At 45.2% G+C, this 19819-nt stretch overlaps 1 protein-coding gene across 1 annotated transcript; it reads left to right on the top strand.

The window, feature by feature from the left end:
* Positions 1-5151: 5151 nt before the first annotated feature.
* On the top strand, positions 5152-17825 carry LOC142256295 (nicotinamide N-methyltransferase-like). The gene is made up of 4 exons (XM_075327910.1): positions 5152-5231; positions 5463-5634; positions 11165-11372; positions 16677-17825. The coding sequence occupies exons 2-4, from the start codon at positions 5478-5480 to the stop codon at positions 17095-17097; spliced, it is 786 nt and encodes a 261-aa protein (XP_075184025.1). The 5' UTR covers positions 5152-5231; positions 5463-5477; the 3' UTR covers positions 17098-17825.
* The last annotated feature ends 1994 nt before the right edge of the window (positions 17826-19819 follow it).

The following is a 19819-nucleotide window of genomic DNA, read 5'->3' as shown; positions in this document are numbered from 1 at the left end:
ACGGCTAACATGTTCTTAACTGTACTATGCATATAGATAAATATTTCTATATTTCTCCCAGTCTTTTACTACACTGCTTTATGGACCCTTTTATGCATATTTACTATAATAGGAGAATAGAATAATTGATAAATATGGGCTTTTGGGAAATGGTTTGGTCGGCTTTCACGGGTGTGTCATGGGTGACAAACAGTCATGTGATGTCCAGCAATATTCAGTGTACTAGGTATCTCCTCTCCTGGGTTTTCATCCTTTCCCCTTTAGGACCCAGTAGAGCTCCTTTTCCCTTCAGCTGCTAATCATCTATATTTCCATTGAGTTTAAATACTCTCATTTTCCCTGGACTTGTGCTGGTGATATTATTCAGTTCCTTCACAAGCTCTAGATGCAAGCAGGTGGCTTGCACTCATCTCTAGGATTGTTGCTGGTCTTTGCTGAACTTCTACCTGAGTCATCTAATGATGCATTTCATGCACTTTCCCACTGTATGTCCTCCTTGTGTCTTTTTTAGTGTTTAGTGGGGTTGATGAAGAGCTCATCCCACCTGTTCCCTATGTAGAGCCCAGCTCTAGCATTATCCTAGGGTCAGGTATCCGGCTCGGCGCATAGGTGCGGAACCTATCTAGGGTAGTGACGGACGCCAGAGACCAGCGCTAGGGATACAGAGGGTCCGGTATCCGGCTCGGCGCAAAGGTGTGGAATCTATCTAGGGTGGTGAGGGAACCCAGGGACCAGCAGTAGGGATACCTAGGGTCAGGCATCCGGCTCGGCGCAAAGGTGTGGAATCTATCTAGGGTGGTGAGGAACCTCAGGGAGCAGCAGTAGGTTTGGCCAGTGCTCACCATCTCCCCTTTCTCTAGACATAGGGTTTCCCTTCCCTTTCGCCATTCACTTGGTACTTCCCCATACCTAGCGTGACATTGCCTTGCTGTGTGCTCCATCACAACTGCCTTACACAAAATATCACCATAGCTGAGATAGTGATGCACGTCATTGTTGTGATACATGTACAGCCATATATTTCAAAAATACATATATATTTTTTAAAATGCACTGTCTGTAAATAATCTCTTATCTCCAATACTCCTATGTCTAATTAGTTGCATCATATACTGAATATTTCATTTGGTCACTGAACACCTTGGACGGATCAAACCTTTGATGCATAGTGACACCCCACACCGGTATTTCCAGACTAACTGGTGAAATCGCAGGAGTGTCACAGGTGATGGCTAAGGTGTGATAGGCATGCAGCCAAACCAGTACCACCCAGGTTTGTAGGAGACAGTGGACCATTGTTGTATGTACAACAGTCTTTCATGTTCTTTGATAAGCAATCTTAAAACCATGGTAAACTTTTCGCATCCTTTACAATCCTCCAAAAGTTAGAAATGAGTTGACGTCAACAGATTTGCGCAAATCGATTTGCTGCAAATCAAATGTGCTATAATGGCGTGCAATCTGTGGCACCATCTTGTAACAAGGATAAAAGCAACGCAGCTAAAAAAAACACTGCATGTGAACATAGCCTTATACTTGCACTGGGCAGGGTTACAGGTAATTTATGCAACAATGTATCATTTAAAAATACATTTTTGAAAATCGCACATTATTCAAATTTGCGAACCACTGACAAAGGCTACCGCTGCATTCTGGAAATCCTATTGGATGAGGCTTATCTTGCATATAATTACACTTTGGAGCAATTGTATATGAGTTGCATGCATACAAATGATCCCTATATACTTAATTAGGGGGCCAATGTTTGTCAATCAAGGAATGTTAGCAATAAAAATCACCAATCATGCAGCAGATGCATCTCTCTCAACGATGTGTTGCCATCAATTGTTATGCCGTGCTGCTGTTGGTAACATGGCTCTACCTTAATCTGCTCTTTATTGAGTCATTAGTGATTATTTGTAGGGAACCGCGATGGGGGCAATATTTGGGCCCCAAACTAAATACTGACCAGAATTTCTTACCCTGATTGTTGCTGACAATATGTGATGATATATCACGGCTGATAACCTCAGAAACAACATGCTGGGCGTGGGCACAACTGGGCCTGCAACCAATTTCCAACTATTGAGGAAGGGATCCGTTTGTTCTTTAGATTGTCTTGTTTGCTGTAACAAAGCATAAAATGGCAGTAAATAAACTCTTATTGGGCCATTTAGGCTACTTTCACACATCCGGTTTGAGCACTGCGGCTCAATCTGGCTGTGAAGCCTATGCAACGGATGCGGTGAAAACACCGCATCCTTTGCATAAGTTTTTTACATGCGGCCGGTCCGGTTTTTGCCGCTTGCGGCATGCTACTGAGCATGCGCAGTGGCAAAAACCGTATGCGGCGGCCGGATGCGGTTTTTGCCGAATCGCGCCGCATCCGGCATCCATAGGGATGCATTGGGAAAAGCGCCGGATGCGGCGCGATGCGGTTTTTTTTTGCCGGAGCAAAAAACGTGCCAGGGAACGTTCCATCCGGCCGCCGCATCGGCTAAATCTGCCGCATGCGGCAAAAACCGGACCGAACGCAAGCCCATGCGGCACAATGCGGCACTAATTAAAGTCTATGCAGGAAAAACGCAACCGGCAGCAAAAAAAAACGGTTGCGGTTTTCCTGCAAAGTGCCGGATTGTGCTGCATTGCAAAAGCCGGATGTGTGAAAGCAGCCTTAATGTGCTATGGTTCGTATGTGTGGGGAGACAAGCAAAAACGTATTGCACAATGTAAACTAAATAGCAACTGTGTGTTTTGCTTTAAAAATGTAATCCAAAAAATAATAGCTTCTTATTACACATACGACAGGGAATGGGTTTGGTGACTGCACATAAATGTGATTTTAGACATTCGACATAGTTATCTGAAGCTTACAGGTTAAACAAGTCCTTTTTATGATGAATATACAGTACATAAGCACTTGTATGTTTTGGGGTGAGGTGGAATGACTGCTTGGGAGGAGGTGGGTAGGACATATGACTAGCACTGGGGATATGGCACAGTCTCAGCACTAGGTGCCCATAACTGCGTGGCAGTCCATGGTGACAGTATTCATAACTTGTGGGCTTAAAATATGGCTGATGTTGGTGTGGAGGTGGATATGGCTGTTGGTAAGGAGGGCCAGCCCTTCCGTATGGGGGCACACTGCTATTTTGTCCAGGGAGGGTATATGACTCATATACGCTGCCTGAATTGTACCCATTTTCAATGCAGCTGAGGAGAGGCCCAGGAGAGGCCTGTGGAAGAGACTGGAAGAAGAATGGGCCAAAGTCCCCCCAGAGCTTTGTGAGAGACTAATGATGTCTTGTGGAAGAGATTGGAAGAAGAGTGGACCAAAATCACAGCAGAGCCGTGTGAGGGACTAGTAATGTCCTGTGGAAGAGACTGGAAGAAGAGTGGACCAACATCCCCCCCAGAGCTGTATGAGTGACTAGTGATGTCCTGTGAAAGAGGCTGGAAGAAGAGTGGACCAAAACCACACCAGAGCAGTGTGAAGGACTAGTAATGTCCTGTGGAAGAGACTGGAAGAAGAGTGGGCCAAAATCCCCCCAGAGCAGTGTGAGAGACTAGTGATGTCCTGTGAAAGAGACTGGAAGAAGAGTGGACCAAAATCCCACCAGAGCAGTGTGAGAGACTAGTGATGTCCTGTGGAAGAGACTGGAAGAAGAGTGGACCAAAATCCCCCCAGAGCAGTGTGAGAGACTAGTGATGTCCTGTGAAAGAGACTGGAAGAAGAGTGGGCCAAAATCACACCAGAGCAGTGTGAAGGACTAGTAATGTCCTGTGGAAGAGACTGGAAGAAGAGTGGGCCAAAATCCCCCCAGAGCAGTGTGAGGGACTAGTGATGTCCTGTGGAAGATACTGGAAGAAGAGTGGACCAACATCCCCCCAGAGCAGTGTGAGAGACTAATGATGTCCTGTGGAAGATACTGGAAGAAGAGTGGACCAAAATCCCCCCAGAGCAGTGTGAGAGACTAGTGATGTCCTGTGAAAGAGACTGGAAGAAGAGTGGGCCAAAATCCCCCCAGAGCAGTGTGAGGGACCAGTGATGTCCTGTGAAAGAGACTGGAAGAAGAGTGGGCCAAAACCACACCAGAGCAGTGTGAAGGACTAGTGATGTCCAGTGGAAGAGACTGGAAGAAGAGTGGGCCAAAATCCCCCCAGAGCAGTGTGAGGGACTAGTGATGTCCTGTGGAAGATACTGGAAGAAGAGTGGACCAACATCCCCCCAGAGCAGTGTGAGGGACTAGTGATGTCCTGTGGAAGATACTGGAAGAAGAGTGGACCAACATCCCCCCAGAGCAGTGTGAGAGACTAATGATGTCCTGTGGAAGATACTGGAAGAAGAGTGGACCAAAATCCCCCCAGAGCAGTGTGAGAGACTAGTGATGTCCTGTGAAAGAGACTGGAAGAAGAGTGGACCAAAATCCCCCCAGAGCAGTGTGAGAGACTAGTGATGTCCTGTGAAAGAGACTGGAAGAAGAGTGGACCAAAATCCCCCCAGAGCAGTGTGAGGGACTAGTGATGTCCTGTGAAAGAGACTGGAAGAAGAGTGGACTAAAGTCCCCCCAGAGCTTTGTGAGAGACTAGTGATGTCCTGTGGAAGAGACTGGAAGAAGAGTGGACCAAAATCCCACCAGAGCAGTGTGAGGGACTAGTGATGTCCTGTGGAAGAGACTGGAAGAAGAGTGGGCTAAAATCCCCCCAGAGCAGTGTGAGAGGCTAGTGATGTCCTGTGGAAGAGACTGGAAGAAGAGTGGACCAAAATCCCCCCAGAGCAGTGTGAGGGACTAGTGATGTCCTGTGGAAGAGACTGGAAGAAGAGTGGACCAAAATCCCCCCAGAGCAGTGTGAGAGGCTAGTGATGTCCTGTGGAAGAGACTGGAAGAAGAGTGGGCGAAAATCCCCCCAGAGCAGTGTGAGGGACTAGTGATGGTATTAAATACAAAAAAATGTTCATCAATGTAGATAACATTATTTCTGAAATAAGCAAGTGATCACACATTGTTCTCGATTTTTGATCTCCAGTGTATATAGGAAAAACTGGTATAATTAGGTGATGATGATGATGCTGCAGGTATTTTTGGAATGGGCGGACCTGTTTCCGTAGCTCACCTGAAAGTGGTGAGGTTTCTGGTTACAGCTCTGTAATGGAGGAGGATCTTACAAACGTGGCTCAGGTTGCTAAGTAAAGTCTGTTTAGGTGATCACAAGCGGTGGATCTGCTGCAGGTAAGGACTGAGGAGGTCACATCTTATCACGCATCCAGCACTGTATAGAAAATGATGTTTGTAGCTAGGTAATGGTCCTCGATATACTGTATATTACTTGGGAAGATGCAGCTGTATACCTGTCCAGGGTCCATCGTGGAGTCTGCAGCAGTTGAGGATATAGCAGTGGTCTACACCATAAGGGGTCATATAATACATTAGTAAATGGATTTTCTCACCGTTCACCAACAGGTTTATATCAAAAGTATGGAGGCCGAGTCCACGTCGCATAACCACGTTTATGAACATAAATTTAATTCCAAGAAATATCTGGACACCTTCTACGCGGTGGATCCCAACACCCAGGAGATCGATAAAGAGTCCATGTTCACACTGACGTTTATGAATGACGTTTTCTCTTCAGGTACGTGAGAACCGTGCGAGCGGATGTCGGGGCGATCACACGATGTAGTGTCAGGGATCAATAGAGAGTCTAACCCTAGAAGGCTTACAATAATGTATCAGCCCCAAAACTGCGCCCATCAGATGCTGATCACTAATGGACGGACGCCGCCACAGGGGGGTGATGGGCACTATACGGACGCCGCCACAGGGGGGGTGATGGGCACTATACGGACGCCGCCACAGGGGGGTGATGGGCACTATACGGACGCCGCCACAGGGGGGTGATGGGCACTATACGGACGCCATCACAATGGGGTGATGGGCACTATACGGACGCCGCCACAGGGGGGTGATGGGCACTATACGGATGCCGCCACAGGGGGGTGATGGGCACTATACGGACGCCGCCACAGGGGGGTGATGGGCACTATACGGACGCCGTCACATGGGGGTGATGGGCACTATACGGACGCCGTCACAGGGGGGTGATGGGCACTATACGGACGCCGTCACAATGGGGTGATGGGCACTATACGGACGCCGTCACATGGGGGTGATGGGCACTATACGGACGCCGTCACAGGGGGGTGATGGGCACTATACGGACGCCGTCACATGGGGGTGATGGGCACTATACGGACGCCGTCACATGGGGGTGATGGGCACTATACGGACGCCGTCACAGGGGGGTGATGGGCACTATACGGACGCCGTCACAATGGGGTGATGGGCACTATACGGACGCCGTCACATGGGGGTGATGGGCACTATACGGACGCTGTCACACAGGGGTGATGGGCACTAAACGGACGCCGTCACAGGGGGGTGATGGGCACTATACGGACGCCGTCACAGGGGGGTGATGGGCACTATACGGACGCCGTCACAGGGGGGTGATGGGCACTATACGGACGCCGCCACATGGGGGTGATGGGCACTATACGGACGCCGTCACATGGGGGTGATGGGCACTATACGGACGCTGTCACTTGGGGGTGATGGGCACTATACGGACGCCGTCACAATGGGGTGATGGGCACTATACGGACGCCGTCACAGGGGGGTGATGGGCACTATACGGACGCCGTCACAGGGGGGTGATGGGCACTATACGGACGCCGCCACATGGGGGTGATGGGCACTATACGGACGCCGCCACAGGGGGGTGATGGGCACTATACGGATGCCGCCACAGGGGGGTGATGGGCACTATACGGACGCCGCCACAGGGGGGTGATGGGCACTATACGGACGCCGTCACATGGGGGTGATGGGCACTATACGGACGCCGTCACATGGGGGTGATGGGCACTATACGGACGCCGCCACAGGGGGGTGATGGGCACTATACGGACGCCGTCACATGGGGGTGATGGGCACTATACGGACGCCGTCACATGGGGGTGATGGGCACTATACGGACGCCGCCACAGGGGGGTGATGGGCACTATACGGACGCCGTCACAGGGGGGTGATGGGAACTATACGGACACCGCCACATGGGGGTGATGGGCACTATACGGACGGTCAGTTATTTCAGAGGTGGCAGAGCCGGTTATATTCTGCATCAGTGCTAGTGATAGAAAATAGATAAGTGTTAGATATCGTCATATCCTGAAAATAACATCAGAGCCAAAGAAACACAAAATACTAGGAAAGGCTGATATAGTAAATTGTTACATATACTAAATATACTCTGTTACCAATATCCTGTGTGTACTGTGTATAATACAGAACTATATGTACAATGTATACATTGCATTACTACCATATGTATACTATGTGGACATTTCATCACATTACTACCATGTGTACATTATATTACTACTATGTATACACTATATTACTACTATGTGTACATAATATTACTACTACGTGTACTAAGTGTACATTATGAAGAGGAAAGACAAAATCCAGTGAGCTCAGCAATAGATGAAGTATAAAATGGCTTCCTTTTTGTTTTTTCATTTGTACATTATATTACTCTAAGGCTATGTGCCCACGCTGCGGATTTTGCGCGGATTTTGCCGCGGATTTGCCGCGGATTTCCCGAAAATCTGCAGCAGCAGCACTTCCAAGCCATTTCAATGGCATTTTGGAAATGCTGTGCCCATGCTGCGGATTTTTCCGCTGCGGATTTGCCGCGGATTTTGATCCGGAAAAATCTGCAGCATGTCAATTGTTTGGTGCAGATTTGGTACGGATTTTTGGTTTTGAATGGGGGGAAAAAAAAAAAATGAAATCCGCGGCAAATCCGCGGTAAATCCGCGGTAAATTCGCGGCAAATCCGCGGGTGCGGATTTGCCGTGAAAGTCGCGGATTTTCAGGCAAAAAAATCCGCAGGGACATTCTAGCGTGGGCACATAGCCTTAAGTGTACAATTACATTACTACGATGTATACATTATATATATTACTAGTATGTATACTAAGTGTACATTATATTACTACTATGTACACTATGTGTACATTACATTACTACTATGTATACTATGTGTACATTATATTACTATGTATACTACGTGTACACTATATTACTACTATGTATACTATGTGTACATTATATTACTACTATGTATACTAAGTGTACATTACATTACTACTATGTATACTATGTGTACATTATATTACTACTATGCATACTATGTGTACATTATATTACTACTATGCATACTACGTGTACACTATATTACTACTATGTATACTATGTGTACATTACATTACTACTATGTATACTATGTGTACATTACATTACTACTATGTATACTATGTGTACTTTATATTACTACTATGTATACTATGTGTACACTATATTACTACTATGTATACTAAGTGTACATTATATTACTACTATGTATACTAAGTGTACATTATATTACTACTATGTATACGAAGTGTACATTATATTACTACTATGCATACTATGTGTACATTATATTACTACTATGTATACTACGTGTACACTATATTACTACTATGCATACTACGTGTACACTATATTACTACTATGTATACTATGTGTACATTATATTACTACTATGTATACTAAGTGTACATTATATTACTACTATGTATACTAAGTGTACATTATATTACTACTATGTATACTAAGTGTACATTATATTACTACTATGTATACGAAGTGTACATTATATTACTACTATGTATACTATGTGTACACTATATTACTACTATGTATACTATGTGTACACTATATTACTACTATGTGTACATTATATTACTGCTATGTATACTATGTGTACATTACATTACTACTATGTATACTATGTGTACATTATATTACTACTATGTATACTATGTGTACATTATATTACTACTATGCATACTATGTGTACACTATATTACTACTATGTATACTATGTGTACACTATATTACTACTATGTATACTATGTGTACATTACATTACTACTATGTATACTATGTGTACATTATATTACTATGCATACTATGTGTACATTACATTACTACTATGTATACTATGTGTACATTACATTACTACTATGTATACTATGTGTACTTTATATTACTACTATGTATACTATGTGTACACTATATTACTACTATGCATACTATGTGTACATTATATTACTACTATGCATACTATGTGTACACTATATTACTACTATGTATACTATGTGTACACTATATTACTACTATGTATACTATGTGTACATTACATTACTACTATGTATACTATGTGTACATTATATTACTACTATGCATACTATGTGTACACTATATTACTACTATGTATACTATGTGTACATTACATTACTACTATGTATACTATGTGTACATTATATTACTACTATGCATACTATGTGTACACTATATTACTACTATGTATACTATGTGTACATTACATTACTACTATGTATACTATGTGTACATTATATTACTACTATGTATACTATGTGTACACTATATTACTACTATGTATACTATGTGTACATTACATTACTACTATGTATACTATGTGTACACTATATTACTACTATGTATACTATGTGTACATTACAATACTACTATGTATACTATGTGTAAATTATATTACTACTATGCATACTATGTGTACATTATATTACTACTATGTATACTAAGTGTACATTATATTACTACTATGCATACTATGTGTACACTATATTACTACTATGTATACTATGTGTACATTATATTACTACTATGTATACTATGTGTACACTATATTACTACTATGTATACTATGTGTACATTACATTACTACTATGTATACTATGTGTACATTACATTACTACTATGTATACTATGTGTACATTATATTACTACTATGTATACTATGTGTACATTATATTACTACTATGTATACTATGTGTACATTATATTACTACTATGTATACTATGTGTACATTACATTACTACTATGTATACTATGTGTACATTATATTACTACTATGTATACTATGTGTACATTATATTACTACTATGTATACTATGTGTACATTATATTACTACTATGTATACTATGTGTACATTATATTACTACTATGTATACTATGTGTACATTATATTACTACTATGTATACTATGTGTACATTATATTACTACTATGTATACTATGTGTACATTATATTACTACTATGTATACTATGTGTATACTATATTACTACTATGTATACTATGTGTACATTATATTACCACTATGTATAGTATGTGTACATTATATTACTACTCTGTATACTAAGTGTACATTACATTACTACTATGTATACTATGTGTACATTATATTAATACTACATGTTCTATATGTTCTATGTGTACCTTACATTACTACTATGTATACACTATATTACTACTATGTGTGCTATGTGTACATTACTACTTTGTATACTAAGTGTACATTAAATTACTACTATATATACTGTACATTATATTACTACTATGTGTACATTATATTACTACTATGTGTACATTATATTACTACTATGTATACTAAGTGCACATTTCATTACTATGTGTACTAAGTGTACATTGCATTACTACTGTGTATACATTATATTACTATGTGTACATTAAATTAGTTCTAAGTATACATTACATTACTACTGCGCCTACTAAGTGTAACAATAATGGGAGTTATAATGGGGATAGGTTCCTGTTTACACCTGTTTACACCTTAATGGTGGTAACAGTATTGCTGTAGATGGGAGTAAAAGAGAAAGAATTGCGATAAGGCCAATACTAATCAGTGACAGGGATATTGTATATTATCTGTATTGATCTCTGTTTTTGCACAGGACACATATGTAGGTTTTGAAGAAATTTACATTTTTATACTAAAAAGGGGACACATAATAAGATTATCTCAACACAGAAACATTTTTCTTAAACACATCCAATTGTGGAATTATTATTCCAATATCTATTGATTATAATTAACTTTAAAATTACCTTTATTCATGGAATAACCCCTTTAACTATGAAATATTTACTGAACTATTTGTAATAATTCAGTTTATAAGTCTTTAAATTACATATTTAATTTTCATCAGGTCGTGTTAAAGGGAAGACCTTCATCGAGATCGGTGCCGGTCCCTGTATATATAACACCCTGTCTGCATGTGAAAGGTTTCAAAAGATCTATCTGACCGATTATTTCCAAGGGAACCTAGACGAAATTAAGAAATGGCTGAACGGTGAAAATGAAGCTTTTGATTGGTCTCCATACTTACGATTTGTATGTGACCTTGAAAACAATGGGTAAGTAAAGCATCAAAAGCAAAGCGTCATAAGTAAAGCATCAAAAGTAAAGCGTCATAAGTAAAGCATCTAAAGCAAAGGGTCATTAGAAAAGCGTCACAAGAAAGCCTGTCTCCTCCTGTATCTTATGCTGAGATGTAGATATTCCAATTATAATGGAGTCCAAACATATCCCTCGGTTTATCTGCTTCTAATTTTGGTAGGTGCATTCATAACCACAGATCATTATATAGAGATAGATATATGGAGGTAAGTATTGTGGCCCTTTCATATTATACCTTCAGCTTTTTTTTTACCTCCCATTTTACATTTGTAGACATTAATACTGAGTCGCCTCTCTGCAGATATAAAGCCCTGGCTCTTCTAGAAAGGAGTTTTACAATATTTTGGAGGCGTTTGTGGGTTTTATTTGTCCCTTTCTCCAGAAGAGCATTTCTGAGGGCAGAAACTGACGTTAGGGGAGGCCGGGATCACAGTCTCCATTGTGTTGGATGGGGCTAAGGTCCGGGTCTGTGCGGCCTTCGTGTTCTTCCCCCTCCATGTCCTTATGGAGCTTGTGCCACTGGGCACAGTCATGGGGAACAGAAAAGGGTCTTCCCCAAATTGTTCCCACAAAGCTGAAAGCTACAACTGTCCACAATGAAGTATTAAGATTTCCATTCACTGGAACCAAGGAGCTGAGGCCGCCCCCTGATAACAGCCCGGAGCATTATCCTCTCTCCTCCACCATCTGTACAGGGGCACAATGCAGTCAGGGGGTAACAAACAACATCACCAAACCCAGACTCCTCCATTAGATGGAGCTTGAGCAATGTGATCCGTCACTGCACAGAACACGTCTCCTCCATAGTCCAGTGGTAACGGCTTTAGACCGCTCCATCCAATGCTCGGCATTGTGTTTGGAGATGTATGATGTACAACTGAGCATTGTGCTTGGTGATGTATGGCTCGGCATTGTGCTTGGTGATGTACGGCTCGGCATTGTGCTTGGTGATGTACGGCTCGGCATTGTGCTTGGTGATGTACGGCTCGGCATTGTGCTTGGTGATGTAGGGCTCGGCATTGTGCTTGGTGATGTACGGCTAGGCATTGGGCTTGGTGATGTACGGCTCGGCATTGTGCTTGGTGATGTATGGCTCGGCATTGTGCTTGGTGATGTATGGCTCGGCATTGTGCTTGGTGATGTACGGCTCGGCATTGTGCTTGGTGATGTACGGCTCGGCATTGTGCTTGGTGATGTACGGCTCGGCATTGTGCTTGGTGATGTACGGCTCGGCATTGTGCTTGGTGATGTATGGCTCGGCATTGTGCTTGGTGATGTACGGCTCGGCATTGTGCTTGGTGATGTACGGCTCGGCATTGTGCTTGGTGATGTATGGCTCGGCATTGGGCTTGGTGATGTACGGCTCGGCATTGTGTTTGGTGATGTATGGCTCGGCATTGTGCTTGGTGATGTACGGCTCAGCATTGTGCTTGGTGATGTACGGCTCGGCATTGGGCTTGGTGATGTACGGCTCGGCATTGTGCTTGGTGATGTACGGCTCGGCATTGGGCTTGGTGATGTACGGCTCAGCATTGGGCTTGGTGATGTACGGCTCGGCATTGTGCTTGGTGATGTACGGCTCGGCATTGTGCTTGGTGATGTACGGCTGCAGCTGCTCAGCCATGAAGCTCCCGGTGGGTGCAGTGTTTGTTCTGATATTACCAGAGGAGGTCTGGACTCTGCAGTTATGGGGTCAGCAGAGAGGTGGGGACTTTTCTGCCCTCTGCTCCTCAGCACTCGGCCCCCGCTCTGTAACGTTCCTGGGTCTCCACTTTGTGGCCGAGTTGCTGCGGTTCCTTCCAATTCTCAGTAATATCACTCACAGGTGATGGGGAAGATTCAGGAGGAAAGAATGTCAGGAATGAACTTGTTGCCCCGGTGGCTCCTATTACAGGACGCGCTGGTATCAGTGACCTCTGCACCACCAGCCACTCTGATATTTGTTAGTAAGGGCAGACAGCATCACGGGGATGGCTGTTATATACTGGAGGACGAGGGTCCGGCTGATATACACTGAGGGGCCAGGGCCTGGATGTTATACGCCAAGGGGCGAGGAGCCGGGGTTTATGTTCACACTGTTTGTAGTTTTCCGCATGGCCATATTTTTTTGGGCCAATGTGAACATAACCAATTTTGCCATGTGGATCAGCGCTCCTTTAGCTCTATATACATGGAGCAATCATTGGCAGTGTGCAAAAAGCATAGGGACAAGCAGTCAGTGCTGCAAACCCTTGACCATTGATGATTCCATGATCGCTGATCATGTTTCCACCGGCAATGATAGGGAACAAGCGCTACTATGAAAATCCTTCCCAATTATTGGCCCATATTTAAGGGTCCTTTCACTGACTCATTACATTTTCCCATTCTGGCCATCATAAGACAAAAAGACCCCCATTGTTATCCGATACACAGACACCTGGTTGCAATCTATTATATAAAGCTGAGTGTAAGTATGTATGTGTGTGTATGTCCGCTAAAGGAAACCACATTTACGATCACACAATTTTGCACAGACGCCTCGTGTGACTCAGGGAACATCATAGACTATGTTTTGACGGGAAAATTTAATTCCACGCTTTACAGTTACTCTCCAAAAAACCTGCCTCCATTAAAGTGAATGGAACTGGGAACTACAAGTTATTAATAGGAGCTGTGATTGGTTGCTATAGGAACAAAGGACATTCATAGTATAAGAAGCTTATGTGTGAGGTAATATGATGTTGGTGGAGAGATGGATAGAGAGACACAGAAAGAGACAGACAGACACAAGCACAGACAGAGAGAGAGACATAGGCTCAGACAGAGTAAGAGGCAGACAGGGAAAGAGACAGAGCGAGAGATAGAGACAGACATGGAAAGAAACAGAGAGACAGAGAAAGAGAGAGACAGACAATCAAAAAGATAAAGAGACAGACGGGGAAAGAGACAGACGGGGAAAGAGACAGACGGGGAAAGAGACAGACGGGGAAAGAGACAGACGGGGAAAGAGACAGACGGGGAAAGAGACAGACGGGGAAAGAGACAGACGGGGAAAGAGACAGACGGGGAAAGAGACAGACGGGGAAAGAGACAGACGGGGAAAGAGTCAGACGGGGAAAGAGTCAGACGGGGGAAAGAGTCAGACGGGGGAAAGAGTCAGACGGGGGAAAGAGTCAGACGGGGGAAAGAGTCAGACGGGGGAAAGAGTCAGACGGGGGAAAGAGTCAGACGGGGGAAAGAGTCAGACGGGGGAAAGAGTCAGACGGGGGAAAGAGTCAGACGGGGGAAAGAGTCAGACGGGGGAAAGAGTCAGACGGGGGAAAGAGTCAGACGGGGGAAAGAGTCAGACGGGGGAAAGAGTCAGACGGGGAAAGAGTCAGACGGGGAAAGAGTCAGACGGGGAAAGAGTCAGACGGGGAAAGAGTCAGACGGGGAAAGAGTCAGACGGGGAAAGAGTCAGACGGGGAAAGAGTCAGACGGGGAAAGAGTCAGACGGGGAAAGAGTCAGACGGGGAAAGAGTCAGACGGGGAAAGAGTCAGACGGGGAAAGAGTCAGACGGGGAAAGAGTCAGACGGGGAAAGAGTCAGACGGGGAAAGAGTCAGACGGGGAAAGAGTCAGACGGGGGAAAGAGTCAGACGGGGGAAAGAGTCAGACGGGGGAAAGAGTCAGACGGGGGAAAGAGTCAGACGGGGGAAAGAGTCAGACGGGGGAAAGAGTCAGACGGGGGAAAGAGTCAGACGGGGGAAAGAGTCAGACGGGGGAAAGAGTCAGACGGGGGAAAGAGTCAGACGGGGGAAAGAGTCAGACGGGGGAAAGAGTCAGACGGGGGAAAGAGTCAGACGGGGGAAAGAGTCAGACGGGGGAAAGAGTCAGACGGGGGAAAGAGTCAGACGGGGGAAAGAGTCAGACGGGGGAAAGAGTCAGACGGGGGAAAGAGTCAGACGGGGGAAAGAGTCAGACGGGGGAAAGAGTCAGACGGGGGAAAGAGTCAGACGGGGGAAAGAGTCAGACGGGGGAAAGAGTCAGACGGGGGAAAGAGTCAGACGGGGGAAAGAGTCAGACGGGGGAAAGAGTCAGACGGGGGAAAGAGTCAGACGGGGGAAAGAGTCAGACGGGGGAAAGAGTCAGACGGGGGAAAGAGTCAGACGGGGGAAAGAGTCAGACGGGGGAAAGAGTCAGACGGGGGAAAGAGTCAGACGGGGGAAAGAGTCAGACGGGGAAAGAGTCAGACGGGGAAAGAGTCAGACGGGGAAAGAGTCAGACGGGGAAAGAGTCAGACGGGGAAAGAGTCAGACGGGGAAAGAGTCAGACGGGGAAAGAGTCAGACGGGGAAAGAGTCAGACGGGGAAAGAGTCAGACGGGGAAAGAGTCAGACGGGGAAAGAGTCAGACGGGGAAAGAGTCAGACGGGGAAAGAGTCAGACGGGGAAAGAGTCAGACGGGGAAAGAGTCAGACGGGGAAAGAGTCAGACGGGGAAAGAGTCAGACGGGGAAAGAGTCAGACGGGGAAAGAGTCAGACGGGGAAAGAGTCAGACGGGGAAAGAGTCAGACGGGGAAAGAGTCAGACGGGGAAAGAGTCAGACGGGGAAAGAGTCAGACGGGGAAAGAGTCAGACGGGGAAAGAGTCAGACGGGGAAAGAGTCAGACGGGGAAAGAGTCAGACGGGGAAAGAGTCAGACGGGGAAAGAGTCAGACGGGGAAAGAGTCAGACGGGGAAAGAGTCAGACGGGGAAAGAGTCAGACGGGGAAAGAGTCAGACGGGGAAAGAGTCAGACGGGGAAAGAGTCAGACGGGGAAAGAGTCAGACGGGGAAAGAGTCAGACGGGGAAAGAGTCAGACGGGGAAAGAGTCAGACGGGGAAAGAGTCAGACGGGGAAAGAGTCAGACGGGGAAAGAGTCAGACGGACTGATATAAAAGAGTCAGACGGACTGATATAAAAGAGTCAGACGGACTGATATAAAAGAGACAGACGGACTGATATAAAAGAGACAGACGGACTGATATAAAAGAGACAGACGGACTGATATAAAAGAGACAGACGGACTGATATAAAAGAGACAGACGGACTGATATAAAAGAGACAGACGGACTGATATAAAAGAGACAGACGGACAGTTACTATTCCGGGCAACGCCCAGATACTACATCTAGTTCCAAATAACACCAATGGACGTTGAATATACATGATCTTTTTTGGGGTGAGTTTGGATTAGATAAATTGATACAACCAGTTTATTTATCCCACTGCTAAAGTATTCTCCAACTTTCTGTCCTAGGTCAACCCCTAAAGAAAAGGAAGAAAAGATCCGACGCGCCGTTTCCCTGATGACGTGTGATGTCACCTTGAGTAATCCACTGCAGCCCAATGCCCTTCCTTTGTCGGACTGCGTGTTAAGCGCCAGCTGTCTTATCTGCGCTTGCAAAACTTTTGCAGACTTTAAAATGGGGCTTAAGAACATTGTATCTCTGGTCAAACCAGGAGGACATCTGATCATGACTGATTACTTAGGAGCTTCACATTACTCGGTTGGAGAAGAAAACTTTTCACTGTTGTCGCTCAATGAAGACATTGTCCGGGAAGCGGTGGCCGAGAGCGGCTGCAAAATTGAAGAGTTTCAAACATTTAAAGATTTAGAAATTGCAGAGGAGGTGTTTGATTGCAAAAGCTTATTCTGCCTACTCGCCCAAAAACTTTAGGAAGAATTAAGGCAGAAATTTGGTCTTCAAAGACCATGTGCATCTAGGAAAAGTATATTGTTTAAATTCAATTGTAAATTTAAAGAGTTATTTTCAGCATTAAAAGTCTAGAAGATAAGAGATAACTTGCAGATCAGTAGAACCCTTAAAGTGCACCAATCACCAGGATTTTCCTATATAACCTAAAGCCAATGTATGACGGGGTTCTTCTCTGATATCACACAATCAAGAGAGCGAGAGATGGCTGAAGAATCCAATAAACATTTATTCCAAGCAAATCAAACTGTCCATAGAATAATCCACCACACAGAGGGTAAAATAGTCCAGAAACACAAATATAGTCCAGTAAGTGATAAATGTCCAGGTCTCTCTGGGGAGCCACAGCTACTGCCCCAGAGGATGACTCGGCCTGCTTCTCTTGAAGTTCTCAAACAGACTCCTTCTCTCTTCTCCTGCTCAGCCAGACTGAATGACTAATCCCTCATAGAGTTTAGGTGGATTCTAGGCCCCCTCCCCCACACTTAGGGACAGAAGCACTGCAAGGAGTTATAACCCTGCAGACAGGATAAACAATACATTGAATAGATAGACCACCACGCCAAAAACATGAACCCACACAAAATGGTACACTACCCACAATATCGCACCATCATACAGTGCTATACTGGAACTATCAGGCTGATTCTATACATACCTTTAGTTGTCAGCTCGGATGTATAGGTTTTGAAACACTAGCAAGTAAAGTTTATAAAATGAGTAGCTTTTTGATTGGCAGCAGCTGATCAGCTGATAGCTGGGGTGGGTTTTATAGTGATTCCCACCCCCTGCCTGTCCATTCTCCCCTATCTGTTATTTATGCTACTTCTATTATAGAATCGTTTTATTAAGTGACTAGAAGGACCTGTGCTGATGTCATACCCATGTGGCCAGAAGGGGGCGGGGTCTCAGCCAACATAGCTGATAACAGGAAGCAACATTATTTTTCTGTTGGCTTTTTCTGGGTATGACATCAGCTTAGGTCCTTTATCACTATGAATACCCACCCCAGCTATCAACTGATCGGCAGCTGCTGTCATTCAAAAAGCTGCTCATTTTACAAACTTTACTTGCTTGTGTTTCAAAACCTATACATCTGAGCTGACAACTAAAGGTATGTATAGAATCAGCCTGTTAGTGCCAGTATAGCACTGGCTTTAGGTTATATAGGAAAATACTGGTGATTGGTGCGCTTTAAAAATCCTAAGATCGAGGCTCCAAAATGCTTCATTGGATTGGAGGCACAAGCTTCTTCCGGTAGTCCGAAGGATAATGAATAGAGTTGTGGTGCACATGTGCAACTTCCATTCCACTCCAATGGGGCCATTGAGATTGGGGAGGGTCCCATTTGCCAAATTCTCCTGATCCGTAAGTTATTACTCATCCCTTAGAAAAGGTGATACATTTCATTGTTAGAAACAACCCTTTATATATATATAAACATCAATTTTTGTAACAGGTTGATATTGTGCTATTGATAGTGTCACAATTTAAAGAGGTTTTCAACTTTCAGCTAAGTGGACCCCAACCGCTCCCAAATACCTAAACACAAACAGGATACTCCCCCTCCCTGAGTCCAGCGCCGGCTGTTCCTGTCTCAGTGTTTTGGCTGCAGCGGGGACATCTCTCTGGGGTCAGAATCCAATTCAAAATAAACATAAGATGAAAAACATGGGTTTTCTAAATATTTTATAAATATAAATCTGAAATATATGATGTGTATTTGTATTCAGTCCCCCTGAGTCAGTACTTTGTAGGACCACCTCTCTTGGTCTCTAGCGGATGTCTCCCCAGCTTTGCACATCTAGAGGTGACATTTTCCTCTTCTCTGCACACTCGCTCTTGCTCACAGATTGGATGGAGATGTCGCGGGCGGAGGAGGGGACGCTGCGCTCTCCCACTGCTCGGGTCCGGCCGCTGCTGCTGCGGCTGCTGCTGCTCGGTGGTGGCTCGAGCGGTGGGCCGGATCCCGGGGACTCGAGCGGCACTCCTCGCCCGTGAGTGAAAAGGGTGAGGATTGGATTGTGGGGATTTGGTTATTGTCCATGACACCACCCACGGTTGTGGTGATATTGGGGACACCACCGCTGCTCTGGACGGGGATCCCGGGAGCGATGACAGGGAGCAGCCTGGATGTTAGTTCTCCCCTCCGTGGGTAGGGGGGTTGGTTTTCCCGGGGCCCGGTGATGGGGTAGGGATGGATGGCAGGCGGGTTACGGGGCCTGGCGAGGTGCAGGGTCGTGGGGGCAGCGCTGTGCCGCATGGCACGGTGGTACTCACTCAGCCAATGATGTGGACACAGTTCTCGGTAAAACACACGGCTGGATGGACGGGTCCCACAGACGGCTGTGGTGTTTCTCCTCCCGGCAGGTTGATGGTGACTGCCTTTCCCTGCACCTGTGTAACATGTACGGCTCCAATGGGTTCCCACCGGTAACCCGCTCCCGAGCTTGAAGGTTGCTGGAGGAGCCCCTTTTGCCCGCAGGCTCTGGCCCTGGGAACTTTAGCCTTGGCGGTGACTGTGTTTCCCTCTCTCGGTTGGACTGTTGCCTTCTGACGGGACTTGGCTGCTGAGGAACCCAGGAGGTTCCCTTCGCTATCGGATTTGACAAATTCACGGCGACTCTTAGTCTTGTCGGGGTCCGTAAGCCCCTGCCGGATGGTGCTGGCTTCTCTTTGCGTACCG

Source organism: Anomaloglossus baeobatrachus, chromosome 11, assembly GCF_048569485.1.
Source record: "Anomaloglossus baeobatrachus isolate aAnoBae1 chromosome 11, aAnoBae1.hap1, whole genome shotgun sequence".
NCBI classification, from domain to species: domain Eukaryota; kingdom Metazoa; phylum Chordata; class Amphibia; order Anura; family Aromobatidae; genus Anomaloglossus; species Anomaloglossus baeobatrachus.
Note: the sequence above shows the minus strand (reverse complement) of the source record. Positions and strands in the feature narration are given on the sequence as shown.

Coding starts and splice junctions, on each gene's coding strand:
- LOC142256295 (XM_075327910.1), top strand. CDS start 5,478: ATGGAGGCCGAGTCCACGTCGCATAACCACGTTTATGAACATAAATTT. Junction 5,635..11,164: donor GAATGACGTTTTCTCTTCAG/GTACGTGAGAAC, acceptor AATTTTCATCAG/GTCGTGTTAAAGGGAAGACC. Junction 11,373..16,676: donor TGTGACCTTGAAAACAATGG/GTAAGTAAAGCA, acceptor TTTCTGTCCTAG/GTCAACCCCTAAAGAAAAGG.